The sequence below is a fragment of the Pseudogymnoascus verrucosus genome (assembly GCF_001662655.1).
Source record: "Pseudogymnoascus verrucosus strain UAMH 10579 unplaced genomic scaffold scaffold_27, whole genome shotgun sequence".
Taxonomy (NCBI): Eukaryota; Fungi; Ascomycota; class Leotiomycetes; order Thelebolales; family Thelebolaceae; genus Pseudogymnoascus; species Pseudogymnoascus verrucosus.
The window spans coordinates 125,131-139,931 of record NW_017263678.1 but is presented as its reverse complement, the minus strand read 5'-3'; the positions used below and the strand labels follow the sequence as shown (position 1 = coordinate 139,931).

The 14,801-nt window shown below is 50.0% G+C and overlaps 7 protein-coding genes across 7 annotated transcripts; 3 read left to right on the top strand and 4 right to left on the bottom strand.

Moving 5' to 3' along the window:
* Nucleotides 1-325: 325 nt before the first annotated feature.
* On the bottom strand, nucleotides 326-2,511 carry VE01_06058 (uncharacterized protein). Its single transcript, XM_059463757.1, has one exon. The coding sequence runs from the start codon at nucleotides 2,036-2,038 to the stop codon at nucleotides 374-376; it is 1,665 nt and encodes a 554-aa protein (XP_059319638.1). The 5' UTR covers nucleotides 2,039-2,511; the 3' UTR covers nucleotides 326-373.
* Nucleotides 2,512-3,282: 771 nt separating this feature from the next.
* VE01_06057 (uncharacterized protein) lies at nucleotides 3,283-5,304 on the top strand. Its single transcript, XM_018275513.2, has 5 exons — nucleotides 3,283-3,868; nucleotides 3,923-3,991; nucleotides 4,042-4,321; nucleotides 4,375-4,575; nucleotides 4,630-5,304. The coding sequence occupies exons 2-5, from the start codon at nucleotides 3,973-3,975 to the stop codon at nucleotides 5,018-5,020; spliced, it is 891 nt and encodes a 296-aa protein (XP_018129635.1). The 5' UTR covers nucleotides 3,283-3,868; nucleotides 3,923-3,972; the 3' UTR covers nucleotides 5,021-5,304.
* A 257-nt stretch (nucleotides 5,305-5,561) lies between these two features.
* On the bottom strand, nucleotides 5,562-6,584 carry VE01_06056 (uncharacterized protein; the record flags this gene model as incomplete). The annotated part of the gene is made up of 3 exons (XM_018275512.2): nucleotides 5,562-5,776; nucleotides 5,839-6,314; nucleotides 6,392-6,584. The coding sequence occupies 3 exons, from the start codon at nucleotides 6,582-6,584 to the stop codon at nucleotides 5,648-5,650; spliced, it is 798 nt and encodes a 265-aa protein (XP_018129634.1). The 3' UTR covers nucleotides 5,562-5,647.
* A 1,056-nt stretch (nucleotides 6,585-7,640) lies between these two features.
* On the top strand, nucleotides 7,641-8,299 carry VE01_06055 (uncharacterized protein; the record flags this gene model as incomplete). The annotated part of the gene is made up of 3 exons (XM_018275511.1): nucleotides 7,641-7,718; nucleotides 7,777-8,064; nucleotides 8,114-8,299. 3 exons carry the CDS (start codon nucleotides 7,641-7,643, stop codon nucleotides 8,297-8,299), a joined length of 552 nt encoding a protein of 183 aa, XP_018129633.1.
* Nucleotides 8,300-8,490: 191 nt separating this feature from the next.
* Nucleotides 8,491-9,278, bottom strand: VE01_06054 (uncharacterized protein; the record flags this gene model as incomplete). Its single annotated transcript, XM_018275510.1, has 3 exons — nucleotides 8,491-8,749; nucleotides 8,808-8,828; nucleotides 8,881-9,278. The coding sequence occupies 3 exons, from the start codon at nucleotides 9,276-9,278 to the stop codon at nucleotides 8,491-8,493; spliced, it is 678 nt and encodes a 225-aa protein (XP_018129632.1).
* A 473-nt stretch (nucleotides 9,279-9,751) lies between these two features.
* On the top strand, nucleotides 9,752-11,424 carry PKC1_2 (Serine/threonine kinase). Its single transcript, XM_018275509.2, has 4 exons — nucleotides 9,752-10,412; nucleotides 10,461-10,662; nucleotides 10,746-11,151; nucleotides 11,203-11,424. The coding sequence occupies exons 1-4, from the start codon at nucleotides 9,898-9,900 to the stop codon at nucleotides 11,262-11,264; spliced, it is 1,185 nt and encodes a 394-aa protein (XP_018129631.1). The 5' UTR covers nucleotides 9,752-9,897; the 3' UTR covers nucleotides 11,265-11,424.
* A 575-nt stretch (nucleotides 11,425-11,999) lies between these two features.
* Nucleotides 12,000-14,430, bottom strand: VE01_06052 (uncharacterized protein). The gene is made up of 4 exons (XM_018275508.2): nucleotides 14,307-14,430; nucleotides 14,074-14,224; nucleotides 13,560-14,023; nucleotides 12,000-13,488 (listed from the first exon to the last, which is right to left on the bottom strand). Exons 1-4 carry the CDS (start codon nucleotides 14,388-14,390, stop codon nucleotides 12,607-12,609), a joined length of 1,581 nt encoding a protein of 526 aa, XP_018129630.1. The 5' UTR covers nucleotides 14,391-14,430; the 3' UTR covers nucleotides 12,000-12,606.
* Between the last annotated feature and the right edge of the window lie 371 nt (nucleotides 14,431-14,801).

Sequence of the window (14,801 nt, the reverse complement as noted above, 5' to 3'; positions counted from 1 at the left end):
TTTTTTAAACCTCGTTTTTGAGAAGCCTTTGTCTGCGAGAGAGAAGGGGAGGGGGGGGTATAAAAGGAGCGAGCGATCGAGAGGGGGTTTGTGTGGGATTTTAGTTGATAGTGTAATATTTTTGTGAGGGGGGGGGTGAGGGGGGTGAATAAAAGCATGTGTGCTGAGTGGTTTTGATGGGTTTTTAGGGGGGGTGAGAGTGTGAGATTGTGAGATGTGATGTTGTGTGATGTGATGTTGGTGATGGTGATGGTGGTAAAGTTTTTTGTTGTTGGGGACTATAATTATGACCTGCGTAATTTGGGTGAATCAGTTTGTTTTCATTGGGGTATCTATTGCCGCCATCCCTCGACCACCATCCATCCACCTTCTTTTAAACCCCCTTCCCACTCCCCGCCCTCACATACTCCTCATACCTCCAAAGCCTAAACCCCGTCTGGCCAGGCCACGTCTTATCACCACCACAGAACACCGTCTCCCCGCCCATCCAGACACCTTCCGCATCACGACCCTCGAAGCCAGCATCCCTATCCCCATCTTCATCAACCTCGATCGTCTGACATGAATGAGATATGAGAGGGTTATTTTCGTCTTGGTATACGGAATCCATCGTTGACGTCCAGATATCTTTACTCCTACTCGTCGTATCTAACCCTCGCCGCTCCTTATTCGGACCTTCTTCACTAGCAGCAGGAACACCACCATCAGCATCTCCGCATCCGACTCGGAGAAGAGGAAGTCGTCGGTAATGCACCGCATTCTCAGGCTGTTCCATGCTCAACCCACCATCCATGTTACTTATGTATGCGAGTATATCACAAGTATGCAAGCATCTCAGCTTCGTGAAAATCGGCCCCGCGAGTCGACGCACCGGCTCGAAATCAGAGGGATCATCGAGCCACAACCTGTCGCCGTGAATTCTGAGGTGGAGCTCTTCTAGTCCGCGGGGAAGGTGGGTGATGAATTCCATGAGATCGTAAGCTTCGAAATCAGGTCGGCCATCCTTGCCATAGGGTCCACCTGCCATCTCGACGTCGCCGATGCAGAGGTATTTGAGGCGGGTCCATGATCCAAAGGTTTGACCTAGCGATGCGGTGAATGGGGTGTCCGTGTCCGAGAGGGAGAAGCGTTCGAGTTGGGCGCCGAATCGCGATGTTATGCCCTCGGCGATTATGGGGGTCCGTACGGTTCCAGCGATACTCAAGGATGTTAAGTTTTTGAGGGTGATGGACGAATTGAGGATGGGATCGCAGAGATCAGACTCGATGGTTAAACTGGTTAGTGTCGAACTGTTTTGACGGATGAGTCGTTCCACCAGCTGCCATGTCTGGGAGTCTACTATGTTGTAGTGCTTCCATTGGAGACCTAGGTGCTGTAGATTTCCCAGCGTCAAGCTCTCGTCGTCGTCGTCGTCGTCGTCGTCGGGGGTCGTGTCCTGGTAAAAACGTACCCTGTCTTCAACTCCCTCAATCGCTTGTTGCGGGATATCAGGTAATTTGTAGCCCTCCCCGCCTACATCACTAAACGAGTCCTCAATGATGATATCCAACTCCGTTAACAAGGGACAGGTACGCCTCACGACGTTGGCTATATATCCAATAATCCCGCGAATAATCCCGCGAAGCTCCTCATCCCCATTTGGCCCACGACGCACGTTTGGAATCCTCCACTTCAGACTCCTCAAGGATGTCACTTTTGTCGAATCCCAAATAACCTCAAAGGGACTGAGATTCTGCACATATAAACGCCCGAGATGAGGGTAGCTATGCAGTGACGAGATGATACATGCCGAGAGCACGTTCCTGGTCAACTTCGCCGAGGTGAGGGATGTCATGCTTGACGCTGCGGATATGATCGTATCCAGCGTGAGGGAATCGGGAGCGGCGGCATCTGAAAAATAGTGCAACTGTGTCCCATCCGAAAAGGCTGAGGCGAGTTGTCCTAGATTGGGATTTCTGCAAAGGTAATGTATGGTTAGCAAAGGGAGGAGGTACGTAGATGAGATGTGTGGCATTGGCATTGGAGCGAATGGAATCATGCTCTCACGTTGCCAGGGAAGAAATTAGATTCTTCTGCCTCTTCAAACTTATCACATCTTGCCCGGCTGACTTATCCTGGAGAACCTCTTCATCATCGTCGTCGTCGGCATCGGCATCGGCATCGCTATCGCTATCTTCCATATCGTAGACGTACGCACTATCCAGCCACGGGAACGTCCGCAGATCTACATGTCCATACAGCGCCGAGAGCGCAACACCACTTAAGGGACAGGGGGTGAGATCATCGCTGCGGTTTAGATAGGATACGATTTCGCGGAGCACCTCTTTAGGGATTTGAGGTGGGATTCCCATTATATTTTAGATGTGATGATGGTGACGATAACGACGATGGTGACGATCCTATCCCGTGGAAACAATAAAGGCGAGGAACAAAGTTTCACGGCTATTGCGTATCGTCGGTGGTCTTATAGTATGTTTTTAATATTTGCGGCGCAGCATCCTGTACGGTTACCGTTACCGTACAGGGCCATGATACAGGTGTTGTTGCCTTACTCTGCCTAATCATAGGGCCAGAATTACACGCATAACCTCAATGATGCACGTGACATTGTTCAACACCAGGCAGTTCTACCATCTTGTAACGCTGGCTATCAAACAATGATAGTCACAGAGGTTTCTTGCGTAAGGGTTAACCTATTAGAGGAGGCAGGGGATCAGACACAAAGGCTTCAAGTAACACGTTACAGTATATAACGGAATACTATATTGAGTTGAGCACGAAGCTCTTATCTAAGAAATAACTATCCACTTATATAGTGGCATCGTGCCATGGTCCCCTATTCGCTTTCCCCCTTAAGGCAAGGGGCTCACCTGCTAGGCTAGATGTCACTAACTAAAGTAAAAAGTAAGTGGTTGCTTGAGATCGGTGGATTAGTAGTTGGGTGCGTTGACCACCAGCGAATACCCACCGTTGTATATTTTTGTTATTTCTTTTTCGGTTTTTGCCGTTTTATTTTGTTGAATTTTTGGCCCCTGGAGTTGAAGTACCGCCTGGGTGGGAGGGAGAAGGGAATATGGACTGAGATGTGTTATTGTTATGTGTGATTTTGGGGCGGAGAAAGCAATCAAATTATTTATTCCTGCCTTCCCTTTCTTACCCACGCACGACCGCAATGTTATGTTTTGAAAAGTTCCAAGATGCCATCACGATCTAATCAGATCCGCTTAGTCATCCGTCCGAACTATGACAAGATGCCAGTGATGCTGTCAACCATTACCGCCATATTACCAGATCCCGCCTCGCTCCAATTCGGCCATTCCCTGCTTTCTCTAAAAGTTTTTCTGAGACAGCAACTTTACCCCCTCGGGCATGGCGGCTGTCTTATGTGTGAGTTCCGGCCAGCCGTCTAGCCAACTTCTACTCTTCTAGCGGCACTTTCGTCCAATGTAGTCTCACATGGTCTCACCTAGTCTCACAGAGTAGGCGTCATTTATGACTTCCGAACCACGCCATTATCTCATAGCTCGATGCTATAGTTTGGGCAGTGATGCAAGATTTCTCGCTGGGTTTTGACACAAACGGGCTTCGTTGTGCAGCGAATTGGGGGTGAGTTGGGTGGGAGAAGTGGTTGTCGTCATTCGATGATATCAGGGTCCGCACTTACGTTGTTCGTACGTTTGTTACGAGAACTTGGATGTTGGGAATAATTTAAGGCTTAAGTATCAGCACACCCTCGTTTACCTTCCTTTGACCTTGTTACTTCCTCTTGATTGATTCTAAAATTTTGCTGCGGAATCTTAATATTTGTCACCTTACGATCACGGTCCAGTAACCACATCCCGGGCTCTTCAACAAATAAAATTGGAAGGCAAGTCGGCTGCGAGGTGTCCCGACGAAGTTGAAAACTGACTTATCTCCAAAGCCCAGCGTAACCCGTAACGCTCGATTACAGACCCCTCTTAATTCTCAAAAATGGCAGGCGCGGGAAAGCGTATGTAGCCCACCGGGTCTCGGAGAGCTCCTAGCTAAACTAAACCCCAGGTGGCCTCCTCGGGGCCGTATCATGGATCCTCCTCGCCGGTGCCCTGGTGATGCTGTGGCTGGTGGTCCTATCGGGCGTCACGAACCACACCCCACTGAACAAGATCTGGTTCCTCCGCGCCGACACATCGGGCATTGGGGACGCGCGACCCAATTCCCAGTGGACGTTCTGGTACGTCTGCGGCGACAATAATAATAACTGCGGGAGCCCGGTTCCGGCTTTGCCGCTGGGTTATGCGTGGAGAGGAAACTCAACGGGTGCGCCTTCGGCGCTGGTCGGGTGAGTTTTTGTGGAATGAAATTGTTGGAAGTGCGGGGCTAATGGAGGCGTAGATCCCACGGCCATAATACTACGTCCAAGTACTACTACTACATGTGGCGCTTCGGATGGGTGTTTTTCTTCATCGCTTTCATCTTTGCCAATTTTGCCGCCCTGAGCGGTGTCCTGTCATGCATCCGCGTGGTCGCAGGCGCAACCGGTCTGCTCACCCTCGCTGCGACCTTCTGGCTATGCTTGGCCGCCTGCTTGATGAGGTGAGTTACCCTCGCTCCAATCCTCCATCCTCCAACAACTAACCTCCCTCCCAGCGCCGTATTCGTGAAAGCCCGCGACCGGTTCCAGAGCGACGGCCGCAGCGCCAGCGTCGGCCGCTACGCATTCGCCTTCACCTGGACCTCCCTCGTGCTGCTCTTCCTCTCCGCCTGCCTGTTCCTCGGCGGGGTCCTGATCGGTCGCAAGAAGCGCGACTCGGGCAGCTACGCCAAGGAGACGGCGTACAATGGCAACGTCGGATATCCACCGGGAAACCAGGGGTTCGCGACTGATAACGTCCAGTCGGGGTATACGACCAATGCGCCGCAGCGGTCGAACATTATTCGTGAGGAGGTGCCGGAGCCGACGGCGACGACGACGACGACGAAGGGTGGGCAGGGGATGAGGGGCTTGTTCCCGAGGCATAGGGAGGCGTCGGTGGTATAGGGCATTGGGTCGACGACTCGACGACTCGACGGGGCGACTCGGCCGGGGACAAGAAACAATACGGGGAAGAAGAGGGCGACGACAAGATGTAATATTAACTGGAGCCCGGGGGGAGGGTTAACAGAAGACGCGAGAGAGAAAAAGCATGCTGTTGATAGAACAGCGATTTAATAGGTTCGCCCAGGGCGTGTTGTGTGTTGGCGTTGGAATATGCCCAGTTTTTTAACGTGTATACATTGCCCGATAACAATAAATGTAGGCATAATTAAAACTAAAATTCCAAGACTACATCTGCTTCGCTGTGGACTGGTAGATTGGGGGCTCGCCTTTGGTGTGGTTTGTTGACGAGAAAACTTGAAATTATCACATTGCCCTAGACATCGTCATCCCGCGACTAACTTCAAACATGACGACATGCAGTCACAAGATGGCAGAGGCATGCCGCTTATACCTATCATAGGAATAAACGGCAAAAAACATGTAAGCCTGCTTTCATTGAAGCTGATCAAGCTACAATAAGCCTAATGTGTTATGTTGGCATGTTTGTTCTAATTCGTTCTATCATCAATCCTCCAGATATAACTTATGCCCTGCCTTTCTATCTGCCAATGTAATTACAATCACCCACTAAGCATCTTCTTCCGCATCGCAACCCAGACACTCCTTGCAAGCGTTATCCGTGTTGTCACTGTCGCATACTTGGTACTGGCCCTTGGCATGGCCGTTAACTGTTGTCATTGGAAGTCGGATGCAAGCCTGCGACGCGTTAATTTAGAAGTTCTAATAAGTAGCCGTAAAAGAAAAGAAAAAATACTTACGTCTACGTAGTTATAGATATCACCCGGATGAATCCCGTCCCAGTTGTACTGCATCCCCTTTATGCTATCCACATTGGCGTCGTGGCTAATTAGGAGGTTGTAATCAGGATTGCAGTCGAAATCCTTGTCGTCCTGTAGGTTTGCCTTGCGTATCGCAGCCGAAATGCCACAATGCTCCTCGTAGTAGGCGAAGAACACCACGTGCCCTTCCTTGCCTTCGGGGATGTATAGCGTGTTTGTTGAAGCTGTTGATGTTGATGTCCCGTGCGTGCTTGCATGCGATGATTCTACCGAATGCGCGAAGGAGACTCCAAGATTAGCACCGAAAAACGAAATCCCGGCATTTACTGTCGTTGTGTCTGAAGTTCCGTGGGTCTCGGTGGACGATACTTCAATCGTTGCCTGGTCTAAGATGGCAATTGGGCATCCTCCTGCGGGACCGCCGGTGCAGTGGCTCCTCTCAGATACCTGGACAGCTGTGGTACGCAGATAATGTCAGCCTCTAGCTTTCTGATTTTGGACAGCACAAAAGTAGTAGTCGGGGAAGACTTACGTTTTTCTGAAACTCTCCTGACCGTCTTAAAATCGCAGAACTGATAGCAGTACTCATTTGGCGGGTCGGCATTCATGACATCGGCATCACAGTACTTTTGATCGCCTCGTGCTTGAATAGCCGCGGGGATTTCGAAAGGAAAAGCAAACGTAGACGCGGTCAAGAGACCGGCGAGAAAGATGGAAGAAAGCATTTCTGTCGTGTAATAGGAATAATCAAGCTGAAATAAGGATAAAAAGCCAAGGGAGAACCAATATGAGGCAGCGAGATGGCGTATGTGAATCTGGACCACTTAATATATGATAAGGCGCGAGGGTTCTCTTTATATCAGAACATCCTAAGCCTAATAATAGTCACCCTTTCAAAAAGTTAGACTCGGAAGAGAGCGATGGTAAACCAACACCGCAGCACCTGCAGTAACATGATCGTCGCGTGCTTGATCACCGTAGAGGGCATTGCTATGAAGGATTTAGCGTTGAATCCTCTCAAAACTTAATTCGGAATGTATCGTCGATAATGGCCGATGATGTGCACCACTCTAAGGATGTATGTTGTGGATTGATGCTTAAATGGGCACATGGCTATGAACAACGCTAAGGACGGTTGAGATTGAAGTTATTTACAGCTCATGTAACTCTGGCAGCTGATTGATGGCAGGTTTGTTAGCTTCTCCATATAAAGCATTGGCAGCTCCTTCGTTCGCGATTAGCTGCCGATGCACATTAAATCTGGGTCTACATGACGGCATACCCGCCGATCAATATGAGAGTTGCAACTCTTCCCCAGTTTAAACGATACTATGAGGGGCTCGTTACAATCCAACCCCACACAATAGTCGGAAAGAGCTTAAAGATCGATCTTGAATTCTCCGCCTAATATTATACTAGGCTTTCTTTAGAAGGAAGAGGATTATATAGGATTCCTTAGCTTTGTTTCAGCATTAAATCGTCAGTATATCACACTACATAGAGAATAGGTCCACGGGCTGTGTCTATCCGATAGTCCCGCAGTCACTAGGTTGATAACTTCATAGACATGTCCTAAAAATAGTTATCTGTCAATCTAGATTCGAAGGAGCTGCGCTGAAGCCATAATAAAGAAGCTGCCAGTCCTCTTAATCGAGCAACTTCTACCAGTCCACTCATAACCGTTCTACAGCTCAAACTCATTACAAAGATATAACAGTTCTGGGAAGCACCTTCTTCATCTGAAAATATCTCGTATCTTGATAAACGCCTTGAGAGCTATAATGGCTATCCTTTCCTTCTTTGCAAAGTCGCTTCCAAAGCTAAGCTTTCTACTCGTGGTTTTAACAGCCAGCTTAGGGGTAAATGGCTTAATACATCCTTTCTTTACAGTCCATTATACTAAACATGTTTTCCTAGGTTCATGCTGGTATGAAGGATGGAGAAATTGCCTGCGACCAACAAGAAGAAGTCTCTGCATTAGCAATGCAACTAGCCATCGACAGTCTGAACGAAGACCCCGAAAAAGTCATCTGCGCCTTCAACGATGGGAGCAAGAAAAAGAACTTCCCCGTTCACTACGATCTCGACAGACAAGACATCGCAATGCCCCAGGATGACTTGCGTACTCCAAACCAGGGTTGGACGCGTGCAGGCGAATGCCATCAGCCCGGTGGCATTCACGCTGGGATCTGGCTACAGACCTATGTATGCGCTCTTCTTCCATTATATTCTATGATACTGATTATATTTCCAGCGATGGGGCGCGCCGCATTTCTGTATGAAGCAAGCCGAGATCGCACAAAATGCTCAGGCCATTCATGACAAGTGTATTAGAAAAAGAGATGATGGGGTTGAGGTAGTGAGAGGAACGAAGCAGAGCCAGTACGAATTCTGGATTGAGATTGGTGAGAGTAATAACTGTGATGATTTCGGGTCTTAAGGGAAGAGTTAGACGTCGTACTAGATAAATACGATGAGAATGGAGTACTTAATGTGGAGTATCACTATAACTACTACATGCGACCATAGACTTAAGAGAATTGGGCATCCTGTCGACTCTGCCATACACAAGCTTGCGTATCCTCTGGATAATAGTCTCAATCGTGCTAATAGGTAGAGGCTCTATCCCTCTTACAGCGCCAATATATACGCTAGAAGAGCTATCAAAGCCAGGAAACCCCCACCGTGAATCCTAAATGCAGTACTAGTGACCTCAGGCTTGGGCTGGGTGAGGGTAATGCTTCCCTTCTTTGAAGTACACGATACGCCGTTTCTTTCGTAGCCAGTCGAGTTTACGACGCTCGCTGCAAAAGCATTGCAATCGAGATTTCCACTCGAGTCGATACTAATCGAATAGCTTGAATAGCCAGAGTAGCCAGAGCGACCCATACTGAAATGTCGGATTAGTATCATCCGCTCGATAGCGAGGGTGTATAGATGGCACTCACCCTTTAGTACCAGTGTAATGACTAGATTCGTTTAGAACGGGGAAATCGAGACTGGAACAGGCTCGGAAAAGACAAATCTATGGCCGGCCCTCCCGTGAAGTTGAGTTCCAGGATTCCATCGATATGTTTGAGCTTCGGTACGCTGAAATTCGAGATCGAATCGGCATCGATGATGGAGATACCCCCCGTGATATTAACAAGGTCTGGTAGCTCAATGCTGGTAATTTTGTGAGGACCATGGTTATAATAGGGTATAATACTGATTCCACTAAGTTCGGTCAAGCCAGGCATCGCCAGCAGTCCACTGAACCAGGAAGGCTGTAGGCTGTATGTCTCTTTTTCACAATCGGCGGGAACGGCTTCGTTTGTGCTATTAATTAAGAACAATTCTTCACCGCGTAGCGTGCGATTGCAGTGGTAGGTGGTTTCTGCGCAGCGAACAAAAATATCGACGCCTGTGCCATTGAACATTACGGTTTTAGCAAAACCACAGTCATAACTTGTTTCCCATGACTTAGTAGCTGACCAGGGAAATAGAGTAAACAAGAAGTACATACTGTAAGGAGTGAGCGCAGCTGCAAGGCTGACAATAGACACGCCAACAAGAAAGCTAGAGAGCCTCATCTTTGCAAAGTTGTATGCTGTCGTCAAGCTCGCCCGCTCCAACGTGATACATTATTTAAAGCCATCCTATAAAGTTGAGGGTGGGGAATATATATTCATCCTGTTGCGTCTATTGACAATGGCACAGTTCATCTACGTATATTAATTTCAATATTTTACATTGGTTGCCTGACATTAGCGTTGGTTTTGGCTGTTAAAGGCTGGGCGTTGGGACTATTATTAGGGAATGCCCGGGAATATCATATTTCTGTCGGTTACGATTTTTGATCTAATCGACCATACAGAGGCTGAGCGAGCGAGTAGTGGCGCAGTTCTTGCATATCGCCTAAGCCTTGCTCCATTAAATATGTCCACAACATCAAAGGAAAGTATGGGAATACTCTGAATTCTTAGTTTACCCGTTTTGAGAAGACTGGGGACTTCATCAGTTATATGTAGTCATTCCAGGACAAACCGCTTTTAACAAATGGGAGAAATCACCTTGGTAGTTCTTCCTAGGGTCTCAGACCCAGATATCGGCCCTGATGCCGAACACCCTTCTGCGCCATTAAATGGGAGTCTACCCGCGGTACTAGACGAGGCCGACGAAGAACCCGCTGGCCTTAGCGGCAATCCATACAATGCAGCTGCAAGAAAGCCGACCCCAGAAGAAATGATCTTGGATGACATGCACTTCCTGGCCATGCTGGGTCAAGGAAGCTCTGGCAAAGTTGCTCTGATCCAGATGAAGAAGTCGAGAAAACTGTACGCCTGCAAAACCCTCAGGAAAGAATTTGTCAGTAGGAATAATGAACAGGAGTCTGTGAGAAGAAAGAAGAGGATATTACTCATGCTGGGGACAGAGTACAAACATCCCTTTCTATGTCATCTAGTTGCCACATTCCAGACAGAGACAAGGTTGTACTTTGTTATGGAGTATTTTGCTGGTGGCGACCTACTATTCCACCTCCAAAACGGCCGGTTTAGTACACAGCAGGCAATGTTAGTGCCCTCTCCTTTTCTCGACTAATATAACTGACGTAAAAATAGGTTCTACGCTGCCGAATTGTGTCTAGCTTTAAAATATATTCATGGGAATGGGATTATTCACCGAGATGTAAAGGCTGATAACGTGCTACTAGCATTGGATGGACATATCAAGCTCGCGGGCTTTGGTTGTTCTAAAGATGATATATGGTACGGATCCACAACAACATCGTTTTGCGGCAGCCTTGAATTCATGGCCCCTGAAGTAAGTTAACTTATAACTCTACTCCTACTCTCCTCTGACTTAGGAGTGGTATTCGGTTTATATATTTATTAACATGCCATTAGATGCTGCTTGATAAAGCCTACGGCCGCTCTGTCGACTGGTGGGCTCTGGGAATCTTACTATACCAAATGTTGTTAGCCCAGTCGCCATTCTCTGGCGACGACGAAGACAAAATCTACGATGCGATCCTTACAAGTGAACCTCATTATCCGATCCACATGTCACGGGATGCAGTCTCAGTTCTGCAAAAGTTATTGACGAGGGATCCAGAACGAAGATTGGGCAGTGGCCCAACTGATGCTCAGGAAGTCATGTCGCATGTCTGGTTCGAGCCGGTAGATTGGGAAGGTATTTACAATAAGAGGGTTACTCCACCCTTTATGCCTACTGTAGAAAGTGAGATGGATACTTCTAATTTTGATTCCGCGTTCACGATGCAGACTCCGAAGCTCGCCCCAGTGGAAAGTGGTAGGTAACATTAATCCCACTCAGGTTCTATACGATGCTTACACGTCACAGCACTTACCAGCAGGATGCAAGAAGAGTTTCGTGGTTTCTCGTTCATGGCCAATGATATATAAACTATACTAGAAATTGGAAATATCTACCTTGCAATCAACTAAATTGCAAGCCTGTGTGTGGAAGAGCTGGACTGTATTGAGTTTATAGTTTTGTGTGATTGTACTTGCCGTACGCTATTATTATCATCATGTTTTAATCCAAAACCCCCTTTCCCTTCTCAGGTTCCCTCCCACAAAGCTTTCAGTCACAGTAACTATAGCGTATTCACTAGATTCACAAAACCTATCCTTTATCATCCCATAATATATAACTTAGCTATTACTACTAAATACCATAAGATCTCGCAATAAACCTCCCTTCTCCCTTCTCTCCTAGAACCCGCCAGGAGAACCCGCCACCATCAGCAGGTTTACTATCAACACATATCCCAGACACATATCTCACCCCCCCATCGCAGCACCCACCATCACCAACCCAGCACCCCCAATTACTCTCCTAACACCCCCTCCACCCACCCATCCCCATCCCACCCATCCCCATGGGTCCACACGGTCCACAAGGTCCACACCCGCATCCACCCTGCTGCCCGGACTGGCCTCCCCACTGCTCATCGTCAGAGTCGGAGTCGCATCCGCAGACGACCTTGTTGGAGCAGCCTCCTCCCATCTGCCCTCCCATTTGTCCACCCATACCCCCCATATGTCCTCCCATGCCGCCCATTTGTCCTCCCATACCCCCCATCATCCCAGGTGGACAAGACCCACAAGGAATACGCCCCCCCATCCCTCCCATCCCCGGCTGCATCATAATCGATCCTCCCCCCGGCATCATAGTAGTCCCCCCTTGATTCTGGCCACCCATACCGGGAATCATGATAGAACCCCCCTGGTTCTGGCCCCCGCGACTCTGCTGCCATGGCGGGGGTTGTGGCTGCGCGAAAGTTGGGGGAGGAGGACGGGATTGTGTTTGTGGGGGTGGAGGGCGGGATTGAGTTTGTGTGGGGGGGGGACGGGTTTGTGTTTGGGTTGGGGGAGGGCGGGTTTGTGTTTGCGTTTTTGTTTGGGAGGGGGTGGCAGCGTGGGCGTAGGCGCCGGTGAAGGGGTTGCGGAAGGACATTTTGTGTTGTGTTTGTGCGTAGGTGGTGGTATATGATGGTGTATTCGAGTGTAGTGGTGCAGAGAATATGGGGGTGGGGATTAGGTTTAGAAGGAGAAGACGATGTGATATAGGGAATTTGGGAGAGGTTGTGGGAATGGGAAGGCAAATAAAGGGATTCACGGCGACGAGGGGTAGGAAGGCAATCACATCCATTAAGCTGAATCTCCTACACCATGCGCGCAAAAATCAACATAATCGTCTTTTCATCACTTCCACCCCCCAGAACGCCCCTCCCTCCCCCATTCAGCGCCGCCTAAACTCCACCATCGGCCCATCCTTCAAACTCGTAAACGAATCCCTCAACTGATACTCCGTCTGCCTCTCCCTCCCCTCTCCCAACCCCCTGCCTCCCTCCCCCACCCTCAGCCCACCCGCAACCCTCATCTCAAAAGCCCACACCACCCTCCCCAACGCAATCATCAACTCCGTGTACGCCAGCGCGCGGCCGATACACGCGCGCGGCCCGACGCTAAAGGCACAGAATGCGCTCTTCGCCTTCGCCACGTCCTCGGCTGTCACGTCACCAGAGGCGATCCAGCGCTCAGGCTTGAAGCTGAAGGGGGAGGGGTAGTAGGCGGGGTTGTGGTGGACGGCGTAGTGGGAGGTTCCGACGTCGACGCCGGCGGGGATGTGGTGTCCGTCGATGTCGATTCCGTTTCCGAGGACTTCGCGGGGGAGGATACCGCCGACGGGGGGACTGAGACGCATGGACTCGTCGAGGACGGCGCGGAGGTAGATGCAAGAATTCAGGGTAGCGCCAGCGACGATCTCCTCTTCATCCGAGAAGGCCTTGCGGACTTCAGCCTGGACGATTTGTAAGGTAGAGGGGTTGTGGACGAGGTAGAAGAAAGCGGCTGAGAGAGCGGTGGATGTGGTGTCTGAGCCGGCGATGATGAGGAGGTTGGACTCGCCCCAGAGCTCGGGGAGGGCGAAGCCTGCGCCGGTCTCGGGATCTTTGGCTTTGAGAAGGTAGTAGAAGAAGTCTTTGCGGTCGACGTCGGGGTTCTTCATGCGCTCAACGGATTGCGATTTGCTGTACGCCATGTAGCGGGCGCGCCCGGCGGCGAGGTGGGGGAAGAGGACGTGGTCGAGGTGGTATTCGTGGAGGAGGGGCATGGCGCCGCACTGGGGAGGGTGTTAGTTGTGCGCTCTCTAACTTGTTGCTGTGAGTGAGAAAATGGGAAGGGGGGACGAACAATAAGATGGCGATGCGCGGCATTTCCAATAAGTTCAATCGCGAACCGGTTATCCTCCTTCTCCAACATGCCAAACGCCTTTCCGAAGCACAGATCTCCCATGACATCAAAAGTGAGATAGTTGCACCAATCTGCCATATTCTGGCCTAATCCCCAGCCCTTCCTCTCTGGGCCAACAGTGGCAGAGCTCGCGCCCAGACCTTCAGTGAAGGCCCGCACGTTTTGCAGAATGTAGCGCTCCATGGCCTTCACGGCGCCGTCGGAGAAGGCGTGAGAAAGAACGCGGCGCTTGCGCGCGTGCTGCGTCTTGTCGATGCTGCTGTGCGTGTTGTAGGCGTGCTTGTTGGCGGGGAAGGCGGTGTAGAAGTTACCCTTCTGGACGGGGGAGTGGAAGCCGTAGATGCTGTGGAGGGCAGTTGCGGTGTTGGTGGAGAGGCTGTTGGGGCCGTAGCGGACGAGGGGACCTGGGATTATTAGAGGAGGGGTTTAGACAGGCTGGGGAGAGAGGAAATACCATATTTCTCGTGCATGAGGTAGAGAGAGAGATGGCGGTTTCCATGGTAGGCGTGGTATACTTGGTGCCAGTCTGTGATCTTTGCGAGGAAGGGGCCTGGGTAGGAGGCCAGAGGGTGGAGAGTGAGGCGGTAGAATGAGACGAGGAGGGCCTTTGTGAGATCTGGTTAGCTCAAGAACGGGGAAGAGCGTGAGAAACGCGGTGATCTCGAGATCTGAAGCCGGGCGACCTACGTAGATAAAAAGCGATGCCACCAGTCCACCGAGGACCAGCATGGCCAGCCTCGTGGGCGCGACATCCTGTAGCTGAGCCAACATCTTGATGGCTGTCTTTTTCACTGTGGAAGTTGATAAAGGTGTAAAAGACGGTGAAAAGGTGTCTTTGGATATATATATAATGCAATATACACAGACTGTGAATATCCGTCTGCAACCCTAGACCCCGCCGCGCTCCATGTCTACCCGTGTATCCATATCTCACCCCAAAGTACACCGCGGTATACCAAGGTAGAGATGCCGCATCTGGGGAGCTCACTAATCACCATCTTCAGAGCTGTGATTCGACAACCCGCTCCCCCAACCCCTCTCCCCGAGACACCCACTCCAACGCATAGGTTCCGTTCAATGGTAGAGCCTTCGTCAAGCTATCGTCAAGCCCTCGTCAAGTCCTCCTCGTCGTCATCGCCGGACTCCCGTGATTGGGTGGATTGTAGTGGTTTGTCCGATTTA